General features: G+C 48.1%; 1 protein-coding gene across 1 annotated transcript in view; it reads left to right on the forward strand.

Annotated features, from left to right (window-relative positions):
- Positions 1–279: 279 nt before the first annotated feature.
- The window catches only part of LOC144152035 (metabotropic glutamate receptor 5-like), a 48,393-nt gene continuing 27,387 nt past the window's right edge, over positions 280–21,285 (forward strand). Inside the window, exons 1-4 of the mRNA XM_077683224.1 lie at positions 280–2,226; positions 12,108–12,357; positions 13,306–13,541; positions 16,456–16,711. Of these exons, the coding sequence (XP_077539350.1) occupies positions 1,554–2,226; positions 12,108–12,357; positions 13,306–13,541; positions 16,456–16,711 (1,415 nt within the window). The 5' untranslated portion in view covers positions 280–1,553. The remainder of the gene's footprint in view (positions 2,227–12,107; positions 12,358–13,305; positions 13,542–16,455; positions 16,712–21,285) is intronic.

Below are 21,285 nucleotides of genomic sequence, written 5' to 3' on the forward strand. Positions count from 1 at the left end.
AGCCAGCGAAGCGTATCGGACGAGCGTCATGAGCGCCTTCGGCCGGCGGTTGGGTGTCCGTTTAAGCGGCGTAGTTGGTTAACGAAAAAACTGCCCCGCGAGGGAGGTGTAGAAACAATCAATTCCGTGAAACGCAACTCGACAACAAAACGTAGGCGTTTTGCGCTCCTGCGTGCGCGCTTGTTCCTCTCCTGCCTAGAAAATAGCTGCGCCCCGTGGAGCCCAACAAGAGCAAAAACGTTGCTCTTTGAAACATATATAAACGAAAGTGCAACGAGCGGCACTGACATTGAGTGGGAGCGGGGAGGCTCCAGCGGCAGCAATGTCGCACTAGGCATGTAGCAACACCCTTGAGCTCAAAACGCCTGGCAGCCGTTGTGCTGTTTCTTTCGCTGTTCTACTGAAAAGGCACACCGTCCCCGCTTGTTTGTGACTCCTTGTCTCTCAGCACGGCCAACATCGCTGGTCATGCCGATTGCCCCCAGCTCGAGAGACGCGGCTAGCAGGCCTCCAGTCATGGCAGCGTTGGGCCAACAAGCGCAGCCCAGCGCATGCGGAGACCGGGAGCTCACGACGGAAGTGCTCGACGATGTGAGTCCGCTGTGCGGCTCTGCTTATTAAGTGGGAGGCATGCGCCGGTGGCAATGAGCGTGTTTGTGCCGTGAAGGTGCAACCACTGGCGCACGTGCGGCAGAGGAAACGCAAGTTACCGCGCTACGCTGGAGTCATCGGAAGCAAGGGGAGAGAAGTGCTGCGCCGCTGGCAACTGCGAGCTCAGGTAGGTGAGCGTGTGCGAGCCGGCGTCAACGCGAGGCTTGCGTAGTGACAGGGTTCCGTGCAGCCAGACCGGGTGACTTTGTAACAACGCCTCGTGATGTGCAGTCAAAGCATCGCAGCAAACTGCGCTGCGAGCGTTTTATGCTTTACGTGGTGCTGGAAGCAGCGCCGGCAACCCAGCGTGACCGGAAGTGGGAAGACCGGAAGCTGCTTGCGCTCCGAACGGTGAGCATCCGCATACGTCACGCGTAAATCCGTATTGGAGGGAGAGCTGCTGAACTCCTTCCTCCTGGAGGACGAATATTTGCGGCGTTCCAGGAAAGGATTGGTGCTTCTCATTTTGAAAACAACCTTCTGTACTCTGCGTACTGCGCAGAATGCCAAACGCAGGGGAGGACAGTGAGCGGAGTGCAACAGTCACTGAATACCGTCTCAGCCGTCAATGTCGAGTGATCGAACTTAACCAAACTCTTATAGCTGGCACTCGGGATAATCAAGAACAGAAGCATGACAGAAATACGACTTCGAACGTCAAGGTCAAAGTGCATGCCACATGATCGCCTTCACAAAATTCCAAGTTCGACATTCCTCCTAAAGGAGTGTTAGCGAGCTTACAAGCTGGCTCGAAAATTAACACGGCAATACCAACGCGTAGGAACTGTTTGCAGCATTTGTTCTACCTCTACCGACGCCAATAGGCAAACAACTTGAACGAAGCCACAGCCTCCAGGCCACAGTCGCTGAACATACGTCCGCAGTCCGAGCAGGCCGGCGTAATGAACCGCGTGGAGGCGTCTCTGCTGCTGTTCGGCCTGGGACTGCTGGCTGCGGACTGCGTCTCGGTGACCTTCTACTACAAGTCGAAGACACCCGAGGACTTCCTCGTCGGAGCGCTGTTTCCCGTGCACCGGCCCCCTTACACGCGCCAGAACATCTCGCGCGCGTGCGGCGAAACTTGGGAGCGGCCGGGCATCCAGAGGCTCGAAGCGGCGCTGCACACCGTCGACGAGATCAACGCGCGCACCGACCTGCTGCCCAACTCGAAGCTGGGGATCCAGGTGCGCGACTCGTGCTGGTTCTCGCCTATCGCGCTCGAACAGGCGTCCCACTTCATCCAGCAGTCGGCGTGGACCGACGTGGAGTACCGGGAGCAGCCGTACCCGTACGAGCGCCAGACGACCGAGGGCTGCGAGGAAGAGGAAGTCGCGAAGAACCTGGTGGCCGTCATCGGACCGCTGGCCGCTGCAGGCGCGGCCGAGGTGAACAGCCTCCTGAGCCTGTTCCGAATCCCTGAGATCGGCTACTCCTTCACCGGCCAGGAGATGGGACTCCGCGGCAGGATGAACTTCTACGTCAGTGTGGTGCCCATGGACCAGGCGCAGGCCAGGGCCATGATAGATCTCGTGCGACACTTCAACTGGACCTACGTCTCGGTGGTGTACACTGAAGGTAAGCCGACCCTGCACTCACTCTTTAAACTGCACTAGTTGTGTGCATTGGTGCAAGGGTAAAACTACGCCCCGCGTGAATCAAGGTATGGCCAACCCATGCGCTAAGACCCAATCGACATGGTTATGCACGCAGCCGTGTCGCTTCTTCAGTGTACTTCGATAGCACGCTGAGCACTTATTCGATCCGGTTTCCTTATTCACTCGAACATTGGTAGACCTAGAGTAATGCCCGACGCCCGAAGTTCCACTCTAACTGGACGCAAACAAGAGATATTCGGGAAATATCCAATTGAGTGACAGCTGCTTTTGCTCAGTTAGAGAGAAACTTCGTGATTATACACAGTCGCTATTATACACAGTCTAAATTTGGACGAAGTGTGCCGAATAAACGGCCGAGCAATGCTAGAATAAATGCGTGACTCCTTTTCCCGAAGCGAAGTCAAGGGAATTGAAATAAATAGATTTTTGAAATAGATAGATTTTTAGATATTGGTCAAGTGCTCCTCTCTTGTGAATGAATCGTTCTTTGCTACCTGTATAGCTGTCATCTTCTCACTTCGCGCTTAATAATCCCCTCAAACTCTGAAATGTGATGTGAGCATCTGTTTTGCTAAGCGAACTTAGCGATGATTTGGCGGAAACATTGTTTCTCGATACTGAACACTGGGCTGGGCTTCGCGTTAAGGTAGTCAAAAAAATAAAGGATGCAAAATTATCTTGGAAGCAAAGCAGCCCTAAGCTCTTTCTTTTCCCCAATTAAATGACTGCACATACGAACTTCCTCATGCAATCCGGATATTTTGTAAGCATTAGTCGTCATCTTGTTTTTAAAAAACAGACCTCAGTGGCGTATGCAATGAAACTTTGATACCATAGCATTAAAAACCTACAATAATGCGAAAAGAAAGGCAAAGCAGATGTTTAGTAAACTGGTGCAGAACACTCGCGCCATTCATGCGAACACTATTTTATTACGGTGCATTTTCTTGGTGCATATCACCCACTATGCTACGAATGGCTTGCTGGCTGGCTGGCTATGAGACCATCTATCCCCTTATGCCCAGCCATGCATCCCCTACTAGCCTTAGCCTGTAAAGCGTGCCCACTACTCGAGGGGTGTTATGACGGCGAACCAAAAGATAGTATCAATCAATGCGATCGCACACTCTCACTACTCGTTCTCGCGATACCAACACTACTCGTAGTACTCGAACTCGCAGTACTCGCACTGCAGGGTTCCTTTCCTGTAAGGATACAGGAGCCCTTATCTGTGTATGCCTGCGAGACAATAGTGAATCCCCCAAGCCAGAAAAAAAACGCTTCCCGTTTCGAAACAACCATACGAGGGAAATTTTCGGTGCGCAAGCACCAGAAGTGACGACCACAAGAAGTCTGTGCGCGTATCTGAAGCTCTGGTGCCCCCGCAAGACCGAACGAACGCCGCAGAACGGAGTACAGAAGAAACGAAAGAGGACGCGTGATGCCAGCACGCGCTGCGCCTGCGCTCTGATAAAGGAGGCAAAACGTAAGGTATTAAAACTTAGGAGTACTGACACCAATTTTCAGGGTTAATATTATTACGCAGTTCGCTTCGTTTACTCAGCAGAATAGCCTTGTTGAAATATGAGCGGCCTGCGACGCATGGAACATACCGTATAAGTCGGAATATAGGTCAAGATTCTTTAACCAAAAATTTGCCGAAGAGTCACGCCTCGACCTATATACCGGTCATTGGCTTATAATATTAGTTGTCATCTGGCAACCACGCAGCCCATCGGGCCCATCCAAACCGCAAAAAGCACCATCTCCACCGGCATCAAATCAATCGGACGCGCCACCATCTTTGTTTTGTTGCTCCTCTCCGGTTCTATCGCTGCAGGGAGCGTGTGCTATGCGTGTGCGTGCTATTTTCTTCTCGCTCAGGATGCGTTCAGGCACTTGGCGCCTGTTCGCCGCAGCATTTAAAAGAAACTTCACATAGTATTCCCAAGTCAACGGCAGTGAGTCCGACGAGCGCCAGTTCAGTGTCACGGAAAAGAGTGCACGCTACTCGAGTAAGGTGAAGGGGCACCAAACAACACCCGGAAGGCCTCGTTTCGCGGGCGCCGCACTGTGCAACTGGAACTGAAGGACAAGGTGGCGATTTTTCTCCGCCGCCGATTTATTTTCTCCACAAAATGAATGGGTGGCGACAACTGGCCGCCTGCATAGACCGGCTCTCGCGACGATCCGCTCATGCTCGTTTCATGCTTGGAGCTCACTTCTTGATGGCATTGTCTTGTGAGTGCTTAAAAAGTGTTCCATAAGCAGTTCTCTGGACCGCACCAAGGACGACTTGCTGTGTGGGAGGCAGGCAGACGGAAGCAGCCATCCTACAAGATTTCATGCAGCTCTGACGAGTAACCTGTGACGAAAAAAGTGCTTAAAGCCTCAACAAAACGATGCTGTGAATGCATTTTTTTTTTTCTATTTCCCGGCCGCGAGGTAAGAAGGTCGACCTACATTCCGGCTCGAGCTATATTCCACAGTGCTTTAACTCCTTGGGTCTTCCGCACTCTAGAGGACTAACTTTAAGTGACGTGCTAGGCCCTTGGTCGAACTCTAAACGAGAATCTTGAGCGACAAAAGCTCTATTGTCTTTCCTGCGAAGCACAGGACTTGATCAGACTCTTTCTGATCAAGTCCTGTCTGATCAAGTTTGATCAAGTCCTCTTTCTGATCAAGACTCTTTCTGATCCGTTCTACTTTAAACAGGACTCTATTAATGAGCGCATCATCTTCATCACAGTTATTATAATCATCTCTTCATCGATTTCATTTTTTTATACATCTGGTGTAGCAAGCTAGGCGCCTTGGCCAGGCTAACCTATCCAGTATCATTAAAGACTATTCTCTATCTCTCTCTCTTGACCTCATCAATCGCGCCGACGGAACCGCACGCGGAGCGGCGCGCAGCAAATGGACATCGGCGTGACATCACTCCGTGGTAGCGAAACGGAGGTGACGGTGTTGCGTACATTTGACGTGCACCAGAAACTCGTGACGTTCCTTGACACGGACGGCCCGGCGAGCGGCGACTGGGCGCTGGCGCGTTCACGCACGTAGCCAGAGCTACGGGCATAAGCGCTGCCCAGAAAAGCACTCTTGCCAACAACCAAGTTCTACACGCGGGAAAGGAGCCGCTAATATAGCCCATAACCGCAATAGAAGCCGCCGTCAGGGCTTTTATTGAAAGCGGTACGAAATTTCCGACGCAGTGATAGGCCTAACGCTTCCAGGCAGCTCAGCCTTTCAGCTCCGACGGCGGGGCAGCCGTAAAAACGCCTCCACCTGCCTCCGAGGTGTTTCGACGTCCGCACAAAATAGTGAGGTCATACTGTGGTCCTGTCATATGCGCCCTCCGTGCTAGAGCCTTGAAGAGCGGAAATGCGATTTTCAGCTCGTTCAATATAATTAATTATCGCGTGCTCAACTATTTAACGTGTCGCTTTGGGTTCAAAAGGTTATTAAGCATCGATAAAAGCAACAAAAAGGAACATAAAATTTTGGTGTCAGTACTGATTCAAGGAGGTAAAAAGCCAACGCGATGAATTGTCTGGAGGGAGAGCTTTACTACGTTGTAGAGGGATATTAGAATATAGTTTGTGTAAAAGGCATAGTAGAGAAACTTTTCGGCGAATTTTGCGGTGCACAGTTCATCCCACCCACTTTCTTTTTTGTAGGAACTCTTTTTTCCTCGTTACGGTGTTTTTCACGTCCCGTCCGCTGTGAACCGCCGCAGGAAAGCGTTATTTCTCTTTTGTCATTCATTTGCAAGCAAACACAGATGGGCAATACAGCAGGGGAAGCACGCTATGCGTGCGAAAAGATCGACCAACTACCGACACGGCTTCAATGGGCCGCAAAACAAGCACTGACATTGGGCGAGGTCGGGCACGGCACGGTTTTCGACAACAGACTTATGTGTGGACGTTAGCGTACAGGTTTATTCTTTGACGTAGCGCTGGTCAGTTGAGCATAAGGGTCACTGCGTACGGCTGAGCGACGCAGGTTTAACGTGCTGGCTACGCACTAAAACTTACGAACAGAATAGCAAAAACCACAAAACGTTTTGCACTGCGAATGTTTAAAGGTTCAGATCATATGCACCAAACATTACTTACAAAGGCTAATGGCACAAAATAGTTTTCGTGCCCCGAAGAACCTGAGCACGCGCGCACTGCACTGTCTTTGTTATCTTTCTTTCGTTAGTATATACACTAACTAGTCACATTCGCACAGTAACGCAGAGCCTTATCTTTTTTTTTTAATTCCAAAGAGGGTTGGGGGGTAATTCAGGTTCACAAAAGACCGCCAAAAAAATTACTTGCACCTTTTGCGTGTTGCGTGAGGAAGTGACTCGTGACATCAAGAGTTTGTCAAGTTACTGAGGAGACGTGGTTTGCATCCACTTTTTCACTAGAAGCAGTTCGCACGCTGGGAAGTGCAGGAAAGAAAGCAAGGAAATTGACTTCATACATCGAGAAGCAAGCTTCAGGGGATCCTTTCTAACTTTCGGCAATTGCTCCCTCCGCTCCGGTCGTTAACACGTGTACAAAGGACCTTCAAGAGAGCGCAAAGCTTCCACAAGCCTACTTTCGCAGTTCATGATGCTTAAGTACACGTCATAGTAAAGCTGTGTCTGAACAGCGCATTTTTACATTATTTTTATAGCAGAAAGCTTGAAAAGGAACCGTGATTTCCTCCGAACTTTTTTCGAATTTAGTAAGTTCGCATAGTTTCGATGCGCAACCAATTGGTTATTCGAGCAGTACCAAGTTTCGAAAATATTGGCACGAATAAAACCTGATCGTTTTTTTACGGTATACGACAAATACACAGTTTTGAAAGTCCTGTATTTCAGGACGTCTTATACGCTTTCTCTAAGCTCTCATCGCCTCTGCGTGGTGACGGCAATGTGTGCCTGGTATCACAGAAATTAGAAGGCTAATTACAGCCAGCAGAAGCTCGCATCAGAAACGTCACCACGATCCGGGAACTACATCGTTAAAAAGAAAACGTCGTGCAATCGCAAAAACATTCCCCCTGTGGGCAAATACAGCGGAAATCCTACTAATCCTAATAATTTATGAATTGAGAAATTTATGAATTATTGTTTTTGTAAAATCTGTGTTTACGAGTAATTTATATAATGCTTTAGCAATCCACCTGTTTCCCCCGTTTCAGTACACTTTGAAACGTTGCCACACGTTGCCCATGCAAATACAACTTCTCCGGCATCGTGAAAAATTCTACAAAAAGTAAACGTTCCCCAGCCAGTGATTAAACATAGCTTGAATTTTAGAATTCACCACCGGCAAAATTTTTTCCTTATGGGCTATGAAACGAACAGAACGTCATACCTTTTTTCTGTTTTTTGCAAGCCTATTTTTGCAACTCGAGAACAAACTCATTTTAAGTCGCGACGCTAACATTTCCTGTTTCGTGTAAACAACGCAATACATGCGGCATTTGTTCAAACCACGGAAGAATAATTTCCGATTTTCGTTAAAAACAAAGTAACTGAAGTTCTAAATATGGAGACTCCGTGGTGATACATGATTCGCAGCGTGAAAGAAAACAGAAGCAAAAAAAAAATCAAAAAGGCGCTATCAAGCTCATTTCCTGTTTCCCGTCTTCTTTTTCTCGGTGCTGCAGAAATTAGCTGGAAAAATGCAAGAACTCAGATTAAGAACTTTCCGGAAATAGGTCCGCGCAAGTTTGCGTGCGGCCAGTATGCCTAAAAGAAGGGCGCTTGTCAAATGTTTAGAGCGACAAGCTGAACGAGTACCGCTGGCTGCCGCGTATACCTTTCACTTGGAAGAGTAGTTTTAAGACGGGGTCCCGTGAAGGCAATATTTATACGTCCGAAGGATGCAAAACAGTCTCTTCCCACCCTCTGCCTGTTTGCAGCATGCAGTATACCGCGCAAAAACCAATCACAACCTGCCCCTGTTCCACAAAATTTACACTGAAACACACATCTACAGACCTTACCTAAATCCTAAGACAGCTAGGCCGATATAAAGGGGCTCTGCAACACTTGTGATAAATGCTTAAATTTCTTTGTTTCCTCGGCGCCTGGAAACATCGTCAAATCTATAGTTATCAACAACACGGAGCGGCACTGCGTGATTTGATCGTCGCAGCAGAACTCCCCGCCTTTGTTTCTGCTTTGCTTGGTGGCGTTTTTCTAAAGTGGCTATCGAATACGCTCATTGGTGCAACAGAAAGAAAGCTGCCAATATCCGCTACATTGCGGTAATAGCGCAATTTGAGCGCTCAAAGAACGCCAAGAGTCGGGAAAGAGAGGAATATCTTTTGAGCAGGTTTCCAAGTTATCTTATTGGCATAGAGCAGTAATTTTTGGCTGAGGTACTTTGTGACCCCCTATTCTAGCGTACTGAATGTGCTTGTTAACTACGTTCTGAAAGTGTTTAAGATTTAGAAAAAAAGTTGAAAAAAGTGTTGCAGGGGTACTCTAATTGTCATGATTAGGTGCCAGGACGTTTTATTCTTTTTTAGGCGCATTACCGGAGCCCCAGAGAAGCCATTTGGTGCCGCCTAACATTGGTTTACACGGATGAGAGACATGTGGTTGCCCTACGGTTAGCCTGAACAATTGTAAAGCCCAATTCCCGCATACGTATAACACCGGAATCCTCACGACCAAAAAAATTGGCGAAAAGTAATGTCGGAGGGTTCAAGCTGTTCACTGCATGCACTTAAACCCGGATAAAACGAGTGGGCACCTTTATGCGTAATTTAACAGTTTCAGTACACCAGTTGGGCTGGAGGATTCCAGCAAGGCGCCCTAAGTGCATGATGCTGTCATCTGGGGGCGTCAGATTCGAAGTATTGAACTCGGAAGTCAGCGCAATCGAATAAATCGCAGCAGATAAAGACAGCTCGGCTTTTAGCTGGCACATATTTAACAATTATGAAGTTACGGCGTGAGAATTGTAGTAGTAGTGCAGTACAATATACTAAGAAATGTTATTGACTCCTAACCCGCTCAGCTACTCGAAGATAAAGGCGATGGCAGAGTGCTGCCACTATTTTACCATGGCTAGTTCAATGCAAATTTTTCCGTGGTTCCCTTTGTTTTCTTCTGTTGTTTTTATTGCTTTTGCTTCCCCCACCACTAGAATAGTAAACTAGGTCATTGCCTTGCTAACATTCCTGCCTTTCTTTTACAGTATTCTTTCCTTTCTCTGGCTAGTTCTGTAACTGTTTCTGGTAACTTTTTTTCCTGGGACATTTTTTTGAGCCATAATATTTTTTTTTTCCTGCACCCGGAAGCACTGATTCACGTTTCAATGCGCAGGAACAAGCTGTTTGTTTGTTGCGCAAAATGGTGGCCTAAAGGCTTGGAGTAACGGGTTCGGAGGAATCGATCAAGGCCTAGGAAGGAAAGAGTTAACTGAAATTAGTTCATTTCATTAGTTGATAATTCATTCACGTATTAGTCTGTAGCTGTTTAGATTGAAGGCCAATACGTAAATGTCCCCAAACTTGGAAAGCATGCTGTCCGACGCTGCCAATATGCTCCACATGCATGACTTTCCTTTTAGTTATTAGGTGCGGAGAACCTTAGGACTTCACAATGTTCATCCGCGTCCGTGCGCATAGCATTTACAATCGTAAAAAATCACGCAGTTACCGGCATGATTCGAGCCTGTGTCTGGTAGACCAGACAGAGTTAGTGTCACTTGTCTTACCCACTGGGCTACGACAGTGAGTTAGTACCCGTGAGTTAAACGGCTCACTCCCTCGCCTGTAACGGTGTGGAGTATATTAGGACCTCCCAATGTCCGTCCGCATCCATCCGTGCGCACGCCACCCGATTTGCGCCCCGACCGTCATTTGATTTGAGCCGTGAGTTCCAGTTTCATTTAGGGAGTAATCAAGGTGCCACTCACGGCTCAAATAGAATGACGGTCGGGGCGCAACTTGGATGTCATTTGGAGTCCCCGTACTCCGCACCCTCGCCAGCATCCACGGAGTGGAGATGCTGCCTTTTTTTTTTTTTTTTTTTTTGCTCGCCTGGCATGGACGAGGCCACCAAATGCCAAGCTACAGGCTGAACTGCTGGGGCGAAATTCAAATAGGAGTTGATATTATGGACACCCCGTTTTCCGAGTCAACTTCACCACACACTGAGTATGCGCATGATATCATAGCAAAGCTGATGTGGTTCGCCAAGTGGCTCGTGAAAGGCTTTCTGCATCGCAGGCTGTCCAGAAGTATCGGTACGATCACCGACACCATCCCGCCCACTCCCTCCTGGTTCCCTTGTTCTGGTGTCTGCATTTCGGGGAAGCTCCTCTCTCGATACGCTGGCCCTTATCGCATCGTTCGCCAATTCACTGATGTGACACACGAAGTTGTTACTGTTGCGACTCCGCCGTCACATGGGCACCTGCCGACTGAAATCGTCCACATCGTACGCCTAAAACCGTATACTCTCGAGGCCCTATATTACAACCCGCTACCCCTGCCAGCACCTTGTACCAAGACAGCGCTTCCACCTCTGGAGGGGTCTTGTAACAGAGCCTTTTGAAAGAAGCCTCACAGACGACGGGAAAAAGGAACCTTGGAGCGCGTGGGTGTATCGCTCGTTGATGACGACCCAGAGCCTATGATCAAACAGCTCTGTTATAGAGCTCCCGCGGTGGCTCAGTGGCCGCTGAGCCCGAGGAAGTGGGTTTGATTCCCGGCCGCGGCGGCCGCTTTTCCGATGGAGGCCAAAAGCGAAAACGCCCGTGTGTTCGATATGTCGTCGCGCGGTAAAGGTCCCCAGGTGTTCAAAATTAATCCAAATTCCTCCACTACGGCGCGCCTCATCGCCTGTGTAGCGTCGGCGCGTTAAACCTCATAATCAATCAATCAATCAATCAATCAATCAATCAATCAATCAATCAATCAATCAATCAATCAATCAATCAATCAATCAATCAATCAATCAATCAACCAACCAGCCAACCAATCAATCAATCAATTAATCTATGAACAGTTGCAGGCTGTTCTGATCATTTATTCTTTTGAAAGAATGATAAGATGATTAAAATGCGTCTTTGTAGATAATTGCGAAAGTTAAAAGTATTTTGTAACAGCTGGTAGTGCCCGTCAGAATCGCAGACTACCGCAGACGACAATGTTCCCTTTAACTTCCAGCGACAAAAAAAAAACATCAAACGGAAGAATATGCGCTCATTTTACTGCTAAGGCGTGTATTTTATTCTTGATCTATGTGGATAAACACAATTTTATCGTCTTTTTTTTTTTTTGCACTTCCGTATTTTCACAGTCGCGAAAACGGTACAAGTCAAGCCAATTACAAAGCGGGAAACTATAGTCTTCTTATAATTCCCATGGTGACACGGACGGCCTCCAGCGATTTGCATTGCCGCAGGCGCCACTTTCCCACTCTTTTCAAGTTTACAATGTGCATTTATTTGCGTTTGCAGTGTGAACATTCCTATTTCTTTTTGTTTATTTTTTCCGCTTTACTGCGCTAATACAACACGTGTGCTATGTAACCCCCTATGTAATACCCATTCACGGGGGCCTTTAGGGGTATTGTGAATAAATAAATAAATTATATACTGATGAGTCCAAAAGTGTGCAGACCTAGTTGGGCCTACAACCAACTTTGTCGCCCATGTCATTATCGCCTGTACACACCCGCTTACGAAGCGTCAGAAGTATAGCTCAGAAGTAAGAGTAAGTAAGAGTAAGAGTAAGAGTAAGAGTAAGCGTAAGAGTAAGAGTAAGAGTAAGAAGCGTCAGAAGTAAGAGTCGACGCCCGGTGTTTCTCCCTTGGAACTCGCTGAACAGGCGACGGCTCGAGCCAGGCCAGCGTGGACGAGTTCACGCAGCGTTCGGTGGGCCGGAACGTCTGCGTGTCGCAGTGGCTGGGCGTGCCGGCCAGCGGCACCCCCCAAGACTACCTGGCTGCCGTCGAGAACCTGCGCAAGACGGGCCGTGCGCGAGTGGTGGTCTGCTTCTGCAATTCGGTCACCGTGCAGGGGCTCTTCACCGCCATGCGCACCGCCAACGCCACGGGCGAGTTCACCGTGGTGGCCAGGTGGGTCCGTCCCACGCGCACGCCAACGGAAGCTGAGGCTTCCGTCCACAGAAAAGCCCTTGCTTTCCACGGTGCGGTTACGAAAGTTATCATAAGTTGGCCTCTTACGCCTAAACCAACGGTATGTCATCACGTCGGAAAATGGGGGAAGTTGGACATATTACGTAGTAACGTTAGCCTGTGCTGCAAGGCTGCTTCCTCATTACGCAACCATGCCACTCGATCATGACCGTTTGTATAGCTGGCTCAACATGACAGCCCACATTTAGTACGCAAGCGATTGTGCCGACACGTCTGTGCAGTGGCGGTGGCAGTAACGTAGCGTTACATTTTAACCCAAAGAGTGAAGCCGATTTTGTAATCGATCAAGCCATGGATTGTGCGCCCCTCCTGCAGGAGGTCTCCAATTTTCACACGGAATAGCATTTGTAAGATAAACGTGCTCAGCGCAAAATCACCATAAAAGGAGCTCGCTGTATAATGATGCTTTGAAAGCATGCACCGAGCCTTGTTAGCTTGTCAACTAACCATGGGCAGTAATGCAGCCTGTTTTCAGCATGTGTTCGGCAAAAGTTCCTAAGATAAAGATATTTTAGGTTTCCACGCCCTTTTTACGATTCTTTGCAAAAAGAAAAACGCTCAAACTTGGCCTACATACCTCACAAGACATGGTGCTGAAACATGTATGGGATGGCAGTACCATAAATCTAACCATGTTCTGGAGCAGCAAGTGTTAAACTTACAATTTTCATATCTGTATTCTTGGCACTGCAATCTACCGCTGTGGGCCAACTTGTTTGACTGCTTCAGAGCCGTTCGGTGCGAAGTATCAAGTATCATTATGCATTCACGCCGCTTCCATGAGTAAACACTAAGTGTCCTGGACAAGAAAGCGCTATCTGTGCACGCAGACGCGTGCGTCTTGATTAAGAATTGCGCAACATGCAGCGACGCCTGGACAACGGACGCCCAGCTGATCAGCGGCTTGGAAGCCGAGGCCCTGGGCAGCCTAGCATTGCGCGTGCACGTCCTGCCGGATATGGACTTCGAGCAGTACTACACGACGCTCAATCCGGTCAACAACACGAGGAACCCCTGGTTTCGAGAGTTCTGGCAGACGTGGTTCAACTGCAGTCTCTGCACCGCAGGGTCATGCGAGAACCCAACGAGGCCGAAATGCACAGGTGAGCGAGTCTCGCGATGCCGTGTGGAAAGCGGACAGGAGAGACGAGGTACATACACAAGTGGTGTGCAGGCACGTTTCCCCGTTCTCCCCCTGACCGCGAAACCCTACTCACCGCTTTATCTCTCTGTGCAAGCTTTCTTGTGGAAACATTGGCAACACACTGAGGCCGCTACATTGTCTAAAGTTTTATTTTTCTCGGGTTTCTTCTCTAGCGGCGCAACAGGCAAGTCGCCGGCAACCGCAGCGTCCCGGCTCGACCGCTGTCGCCGTGGCCTACAAAATTATGACGGAAACTGTATACGTATACCACTGCGAAAATTGTAGCTCAGAGCCATGAAATCCGTGATATTCTACAGTACAAAAGTTTCTGCTGCCACCCGCATTTAGGTGTATGTTCACGAGCATTTCCATGTGGATTCAACGGAGAAATCTGTCTCTTGATCGGCAGCGCTTGATGTGCCAGATTTTCGCCGCATAAGAAAACACTAATAAAAGAAATCTGCGAAAATTCAGAGAATTGTCCACTAATGCGTAGTATTCTTATGCCGCATGTCTTGAGTGTGAGTTCTTTACAGCCAAGTATGGCCATGAGTGGCGAAAGACGTTGTATTATTTTTTTTTTAAGTTTTCTTTTGTTTCTTTTCGCCAATGATATAAATTTATATTATTATAGCGATGAAGTGCCTTTACCTCGCTAATTATGTTCTTTTTTTCGAACATTAAATGCGTAGTGCAGGGTTAGTCTATTTTCGATATTTTTTATTGGTATTTCCAACGTTCTTTCGCGGACTTTTTTGTTTAATATCCGGTTTTGGGGGAGATGTATAAAATGCATATTTATGATTGTGTGAGATCATTTTGTTAAAAAATTTTTTTTTCTATATTTGATATTCTTGTCTTTTCAAAATTTAATTGACGGATTTACGAATAAAGCTGTTACTTCGGCCAAATCTGCATTTTGGTGGAAATGCAGGGCGTTACACTGTCCTGGTGTCGGGGATCCTCGGCAAAGAATGCTACGCATTAAAAGGCCCTCGAGCCTTTATTATTTTATGGAAGATCGCTTTCACTGCCCCTAGGAAGTGTCTTCCAGACATAGTATTTGTTGAACCACCGCCCAAATGACAAGACAAAGGACGATAGCAAGAGGACACACGAAGCGCTGACGTGCTTCGTGTGTCAGACGTGCGGATAATGGTTAACTGTGTGGTTGGCTCTGCTTTTTAGTTGCAGAGCATCTCATTCACTCGCCTTGTCCCTCCGGCGTCGTCGTCGTCGGCGTTGTCCGCCCCTCCCCCATTCTCCTTGCCGCGCCAGCTGCGCTCTCCGCCGCTCACCCCCTCTCCTCTCCGATAGCGAACACTCTCTCGCGAGGGGCATTGGATTGGATTCGATTGGATTGGATTCGATTGGATTGGATTGGATTTGGATTGGATTGGATATGATTAAAGTGGATTGTGTTGGATTGTGTTGCGTCATAGCCGCGGCAGACGCGCTGGGGCCGGCGCATGTGCAGTACTCTCTCTTCCGCGGTTTCCTCTCCTTCGGGCGCGCTGCGCATATAACCGGTGTGCCGTTCTCCGGCGAAGCAATATCCACGCTTGGCTCAAACACCTAGAGTCCACGCCGCTTTACAAGTACGCCAACGTCGTCATCGACTGGGACCGGCTTACGCAGTCCCCTCAACGTTATGCGCGCTATAAAACGCGGTCCCTTCGCCACTTCGACTATGCGTCGCATCTACACAGGGGTTCCCGCGAGGGGAGGTGGGAGTTTTTCATCCCGGTTTTTTCATGTGGTTTTTCATGTTCTGTTTTCTTCAATTTCGTTTATATTTGGCCCCGTTGTAGAAAATAAAATCCAGTTGTAAGTCAGCGCTTCGTGTGTCCTCTTGCTACCGTCCTTTGGCTTGTCATTTGCGCTGTGGTTCAACATGCATCACCAACTCGCCCAAGTTTTCACGTTGCTAATGTGTATTTGTGTAGAATGAAGCAGCCGACTTTAGCTTGTTGTGCTCTATGGGGATACAGGGAGTTTAAGGAGATATTTAATATAAGACCTAGGGCCTTCATAGTATAAAACAGGATCTCTAATAGAGCCCCTGAAAAATTTGTTCACGGCAATGCACTTGGGCATAATCGTGAAGACGACTTTAAAGGACCCGGAATAGCGTGCTTTACAGCAATACATGGGGAGTTAAGGAGTTGGGTTCCAATAAAATTCCCTCGGGTCTTCATACTTTGATATCAATCCGTTTGTAGTGCCCTTAAAATGTATTCTTAGCAACGCATTCGTATATGTGTAGCAGAGTGGTGCATGTTTGCGCCTAAAGGACAAATCCCAATTTGGAGTTTGTGGACTTTTTTAAAGCGAAAGCTTTCTCAGTGGGACCGATGACGTCTGTACAAAAAACTAATGCATTTCCCCACAGACCGGTTGGTCGACCGAAAAGCTCTGACAAGATCTGTGGACACATGGCGTGTGCGTGAAACCGGATTCCCATTGTTTCAAAGCATTTACTTGAAAATCGCGAAAAAGTAACGGTTCTAGATAAGACAACATACGCATCGATCGTGAAGAAGGAGTACAATAGTAAACTTTATCTCACAAACCACGTGTCGGTATACACTTACATTGTTCGTAGAAGCGTTACGCGAAGCGTTTAGGCGAAAAATCATCGCATGGGTTTCTTTATTTGTTTGCGATTTGGGTCTCTGGAGGTTTGACGGTCGATTGGACGCACTTTCCTTGGATTGGACGAAGCTTTGGCTTTTCTCTCAACTTTCCTTACGAAAGGATGGTAATTTTTTTCCTGTTGAAACAGTGGCAAGTGAGAGCCCAGCTTCCGTGAGAGCTCCGACTTGACAGGCCCACGCAGCATGCAGTCCCTTCCCATCATACCCGCTGCCCAGGGAACGAGACACTGCGAGAGAAGCACTCCCAGGACCCGATGGTGAGCGGCGTCAAGAGCGCCCTGTACATGGTGGCCTACGCCCTGGACGACATGCTGCGCGACTACTGCGCCACCGACGCCAACGTGACGGACGACTGCACGCGCAAGGTGCACGTGTCCGGGGAGCGATTTGTCGAGTACCTGAGGAACGTCAGCAAGCTGCACCAGGGCACAGAGGCCAACAAGCTCGGCGACGGGGCCTACGCCTCCGCAAGGTGAATACACGCGAGCTCGAGAAATCGGCCGTGCTTGTACAAATGTCGTCGACAAGCAATACTCTACTTACGCCCCTACCACGCAACACCCTCTTTCTCTCCCCAGCCCATCCCTGATAATATTCCCCTCCTGTTCCGCTCCTTCCATTATAAATGTAGTGGATGTTCGCTCAATTCAATTAAATTTTCCCGCGGCCTCACTACTCGCGAACCATTCCTACTCGCGAACCATCTGTAGGGACCACTTGTTCCTTTTGTGCTTGAAATAGCTCCAGCCGACTTTTTTTTCTTCGGTGTTTTTATATCTCCTCTCTTAGGCTTCGTTTCTAACGCTTTTTTTTTTTCATTTGCTATCGTGAAACCAATCCAACGCGAATATTAATTAAAAGAACGCTGCTACTCTCAGTTATGTAGTTATACTTTGCCTCAAACACGCCTGAGGCGCTAAATAAAGTTCGCATGTGGGAGCCATGGCAGCAGTTTGACTAGTTTAAAGTGGTCTTGCGCATATATACTTCGTGGTCAAGCATTCATTCAATGTCTTTTGGCCGGGCGATTGAGTTGAGTGGCAGACAGACGGACCAAAATTTTGGCGTTTAGGTTGCACAAGAAAGGCTACCTTCATAATAATGTGGCTAAAAAAAAGACCTCCTGCTCTCTGTAATAGGGCTGGCGAAGATGGGGCGCGCGGCACGGCAAGTGCGGCGGTTTGAAAGCAGCCCCCACGCGTGCTTCACAAATTCAGGGGAGATAACGACGCTCCAGCACGCACTTGACGCCCAAGAGGAGCCAGCTGGCAATGCGTAGCTGGTGGAACTGTCCTAGCCACGCGCGCTGATGTGCTGGAAGAAATCTGTGGGAGCGAAACGAGTTCGAATGTGACGGCAAACTGAACAACGGCAAAGGCCGCCGCGCAGGAATTAATTTTATACGTGAAGGGCACTCTGAAAATTATTGTCACATACAGAAATCTCCAACAGCTCAGCAAACCCGTTGTCGTGTGAGGTTCAGACGAAAATATGTTTGTATATATTGCTCTTTATAGGAAGACAGGAAGGTCCACCAGCAGGCGTAGATTGTCTCGCCTAGGGACGGACACCGGAACGCCTGCTGGTGTAGAGGAAGTGGGATGGGGAGTAAAGAGTACATAGGAATAGGGGGATAGGGTAGAGGGTTAACAAATACACAAAACCTAATTTCTTAGCCTTAATTAATCGAAGTTAAAGGGACCCTGACACTCAAGGGAATCTCAACGAAAGCAAAGCAGAGGTTAGAAAACCTATCTGCTGCGACAAGCATGCACGTCACACGGTGCCGCTCTGTGCTGGCGATCACTACGGCTTTCACGGTGCTTCCAGGCATGATTTAAAAAGTGTAGGCATAAATTTATTCGAAGTTTTGCAGGATCCCTTAAGGGGTCTTGACGACAACGTAGAATTTCCCTACAGTCAAAAGTTACCCGCCGCGGTGGCTCAGTGGCTAAGGCGTTGCGCTGCTGAGCACGAGGTCGCGGGTTCGATTCCCGGCCGCGGTGGCCGCTTTTCTGATGGAGGCGAAAAGCAAAAACGCCCGTGTGTACGAGATTTCGGTGCACGTTAAAGGGGGTCAAAATTAATCCGGAGCCCTTCACTACGGCGCGCCTCATCGCCTGCGTTGCGTCGGCGCGTTAAAACCTACAATCATCATCATACAGTCAAAAGTTGCCTCGTCATTACAACACTCATGCCAGTTGTAAAACGAAATCAAATCATAGAAGCCATATAATCAGAACTACTTCTCCTACTCGACTAGAGTCTAATTTGCGCGATTGGGTGATGATGACGAAAGCAATCACGATTCGAATTTTTTTTTTGGCTCACCACTCAAGCTTTTATTTCTTTAATTTCTTAAAAAATAATATTCCATGGCGGCACGGCTATTAACAAACGGCTACAGCACGAGAGGTTTTGAAATCGAAATACTTACAAAGAAATCGCACCGACCGTTTTTTCGGAAGAAGCACTCAGGGTTGACGTGAGATCAAGTCGTTTTTATTGCCTCACCAGATTCCGCTTTCTTGATAACGGCGTTGAGTCAGTGTTCCGACTGCCCATTAACGGCTGCTCCCCCATGCACGTCGCAAAGCCCTTGCCACGTCGTATTACGAGCACTAAGCGGTTATTTTGAAAGCCGCTTCTTTGAACGATAATGCCACATAATGGCAGCAACGTCTCCCGTGGAACAAAATTGAGTGAGCTGTGACCAGCCCAACATTTCGATTGATGATTGTAGGGTTAACGCGCCGACGCAACCCAGGCGATGAGGCGCGCCGTGGTGGAGGGCTCTGGATTAATTTTGGCCACCTCGGTATCATTAACGCGCGCCTAAATCTCGTACACACGGGCGTTCTTGCTTTTCGCCCAGGTCAAAAAAGCGGCCGCCGCGGCCGGGAATCGCACACATCCTTGTGCTCAGCAGCGCAACGCCTTAGCCACTGAGCCACCGCGGCGGGTTGCCCAACATTTCGAGTAAAGCATTTTGTCTGTACGGCATCTTTGAGAGCCATGTGGAAACACAACTTCGTATACCGTAATTTCGCGGGCAAACTTGCTTGGCAACTCCTTCCGCACCTTCTGTGGCCGGCGTTCTTGTGTTTCTCGCAGAGTTTAAGCTAGAAAGGAAAATAATGATCTGCCTGCTCAGTTAGAAATTAGGAACGGTCAATTAATTTATTTGGACGTAGGTTGCATGTGCGTGCAAAAACTATGTAATATTGCTCCCTGTTTTTTTGTTTTTTTTTCAGTTGTCGTGCGTTTCTTCTCGCCAATTTTATCATTTTTTTGCACAGCTGCCGCGTCATGCAGAAACGCCAACGTGCCACGATGTGTCTTGCTGCAAAGTCAACTTGTAATAATTTAATTATTTGGAGTTGTATTACATTAACGGCATATACATTAGTTCCCACCTTCTGTTATCAATATGCGGTGTATATACAGCTGCTGTGCTGAAGTGATGATGATGATGCTTAGCGGCTTCCCCTTTGTAACGGGGTGGCGTTGCACAGTGACCTCTGGCTGACATGCCCCGCCCTCTCATGCCTGGCCGCCGTGGGTAGCCCAAGACCAGACGACCCGCATACGTTGGCACTGACTAGCAAATGACCGGTCGAATTTTGTTGGATTATAATGAACTTTAGACAGATTTATCGGTATTACGAGGATTAAAATATCCCGACAATTGGTTTCACTCGTCTAACGAAGCCCAAAAGCTGCACGTTTCTTTTTTCTCGCGTAAACAGCATAACGTTCTCCTGCGCGCGCCGTTGTACTTTGCAGCGCGGGTAAGTGGTGCACTACACGTTCACTCGGTGCTTTCAAACCACTCGTGCTTCCATGGAACTTTGCTGCCATTTTTTTTAAGTGCGCACGAGCTGTTTTGCGCAGAGTCGCACTCATTAGTGCACAAACCTGTCCCCTTGTTCATAGCAGCCCTCAGATCCATGCGGTCGGGTAAGCCGTTGCAGGGACTACAAATTTTCCTAGAAATGAGGATTTATATGGCTACTCGATTATGAGTCGTCAAACCAATTCTTTAGAGTGATGCGTAGTAGCTGTAAGTCAATGTATACATAAAGCATCAGTGGCTGAAAAAGCTAAAAAAAATAAGCACAGTTACTCTTGGCGCGCTGCAGAACTCAAATGATTAAAAATACATCGAAACTGAGCCCTGACTCAGGGATCGAAACTACCGGAAAGTATCAGCCGCTGGGGAAATAAACGTGGTGCATTATTTTTCTTATTTTATAGCGCGTGTGTGCGCACCAATCTATATAAATCTACGGGAGTACCAAACCGGTCGATCAAGGCGGATGTACAGATTTATATGAAGGGGGGGGGGGCACAAAATTTTGGAATTTTGGCCCTGAATATTAGTACTTCTATTTTTTGTTGATGTTGGTTTGTTTCTGGTGTAGCTGGGCCCGTGTTTTAACGAGCACAACTCTGGGAACGGTCTCTACTGTTGCGCATTGGTTCACGAAAGAATATCCGCGCAGGGCCTATACCCTACCGTGACCTCGTGACCTGCAGGGGTAAGCAATGTCACAATGCGTGTGTTATGCCATCTTTAGGCGCATGCGTGCAGAAATGAGCACTGCAACGGTATGCAATGGGTGAAGCAGGTATTAATTTTACAGCGCTGAAAATGACGAGCTTCTTACAAAATGGATATAGCGTATTGCCAATTCAGGCAAAAAAAAAAAATGCGCATTTAGGTGCGAGCCTAAACTCGCGCGAGTAGACTTTTTCTTAAAACGCGTGCTTGCCTTGAAGAAGAAAGACGGCCTGGTGACGTAAAATGGCTAAATAGAAGAAATGAAAGCAATACAAATACGCAAAACCGGCACTGAGTTGACATCGCCTGTCACGTACTCGCGATTCGCTGTGTGTCTGTTCTCGTTCACCATCACCTATACAGAGCCGAAGCTCGCTGTTGCACACCACTGATTCGTACGAAAAGCAAACTCGGGTTACTGCGACATCACGTTGCACTTTTAAACTGCTGCTAACGATGGCGAAATCACACAGCGTTCAGTC

The sequence above is a fragment of the Haemaphysalis longicornis genome, unplaced genomic scaffold, assembly GCF_048455015.1.
Source record: "Haemaphysalis longicornis isolate Haplotype H1 unplaced genomic scaffold, Haemaphysalis longicornis Haplotype H1 scaffold_9, whole genome shotgun sequence".
Taxonomy (NCBI): Eukaryota; Metazoa; Arthropoda; class Arachnida; order Ixodida; family Ixodidae; genus Haemaphysalis; species Haemaphysalis longicornis.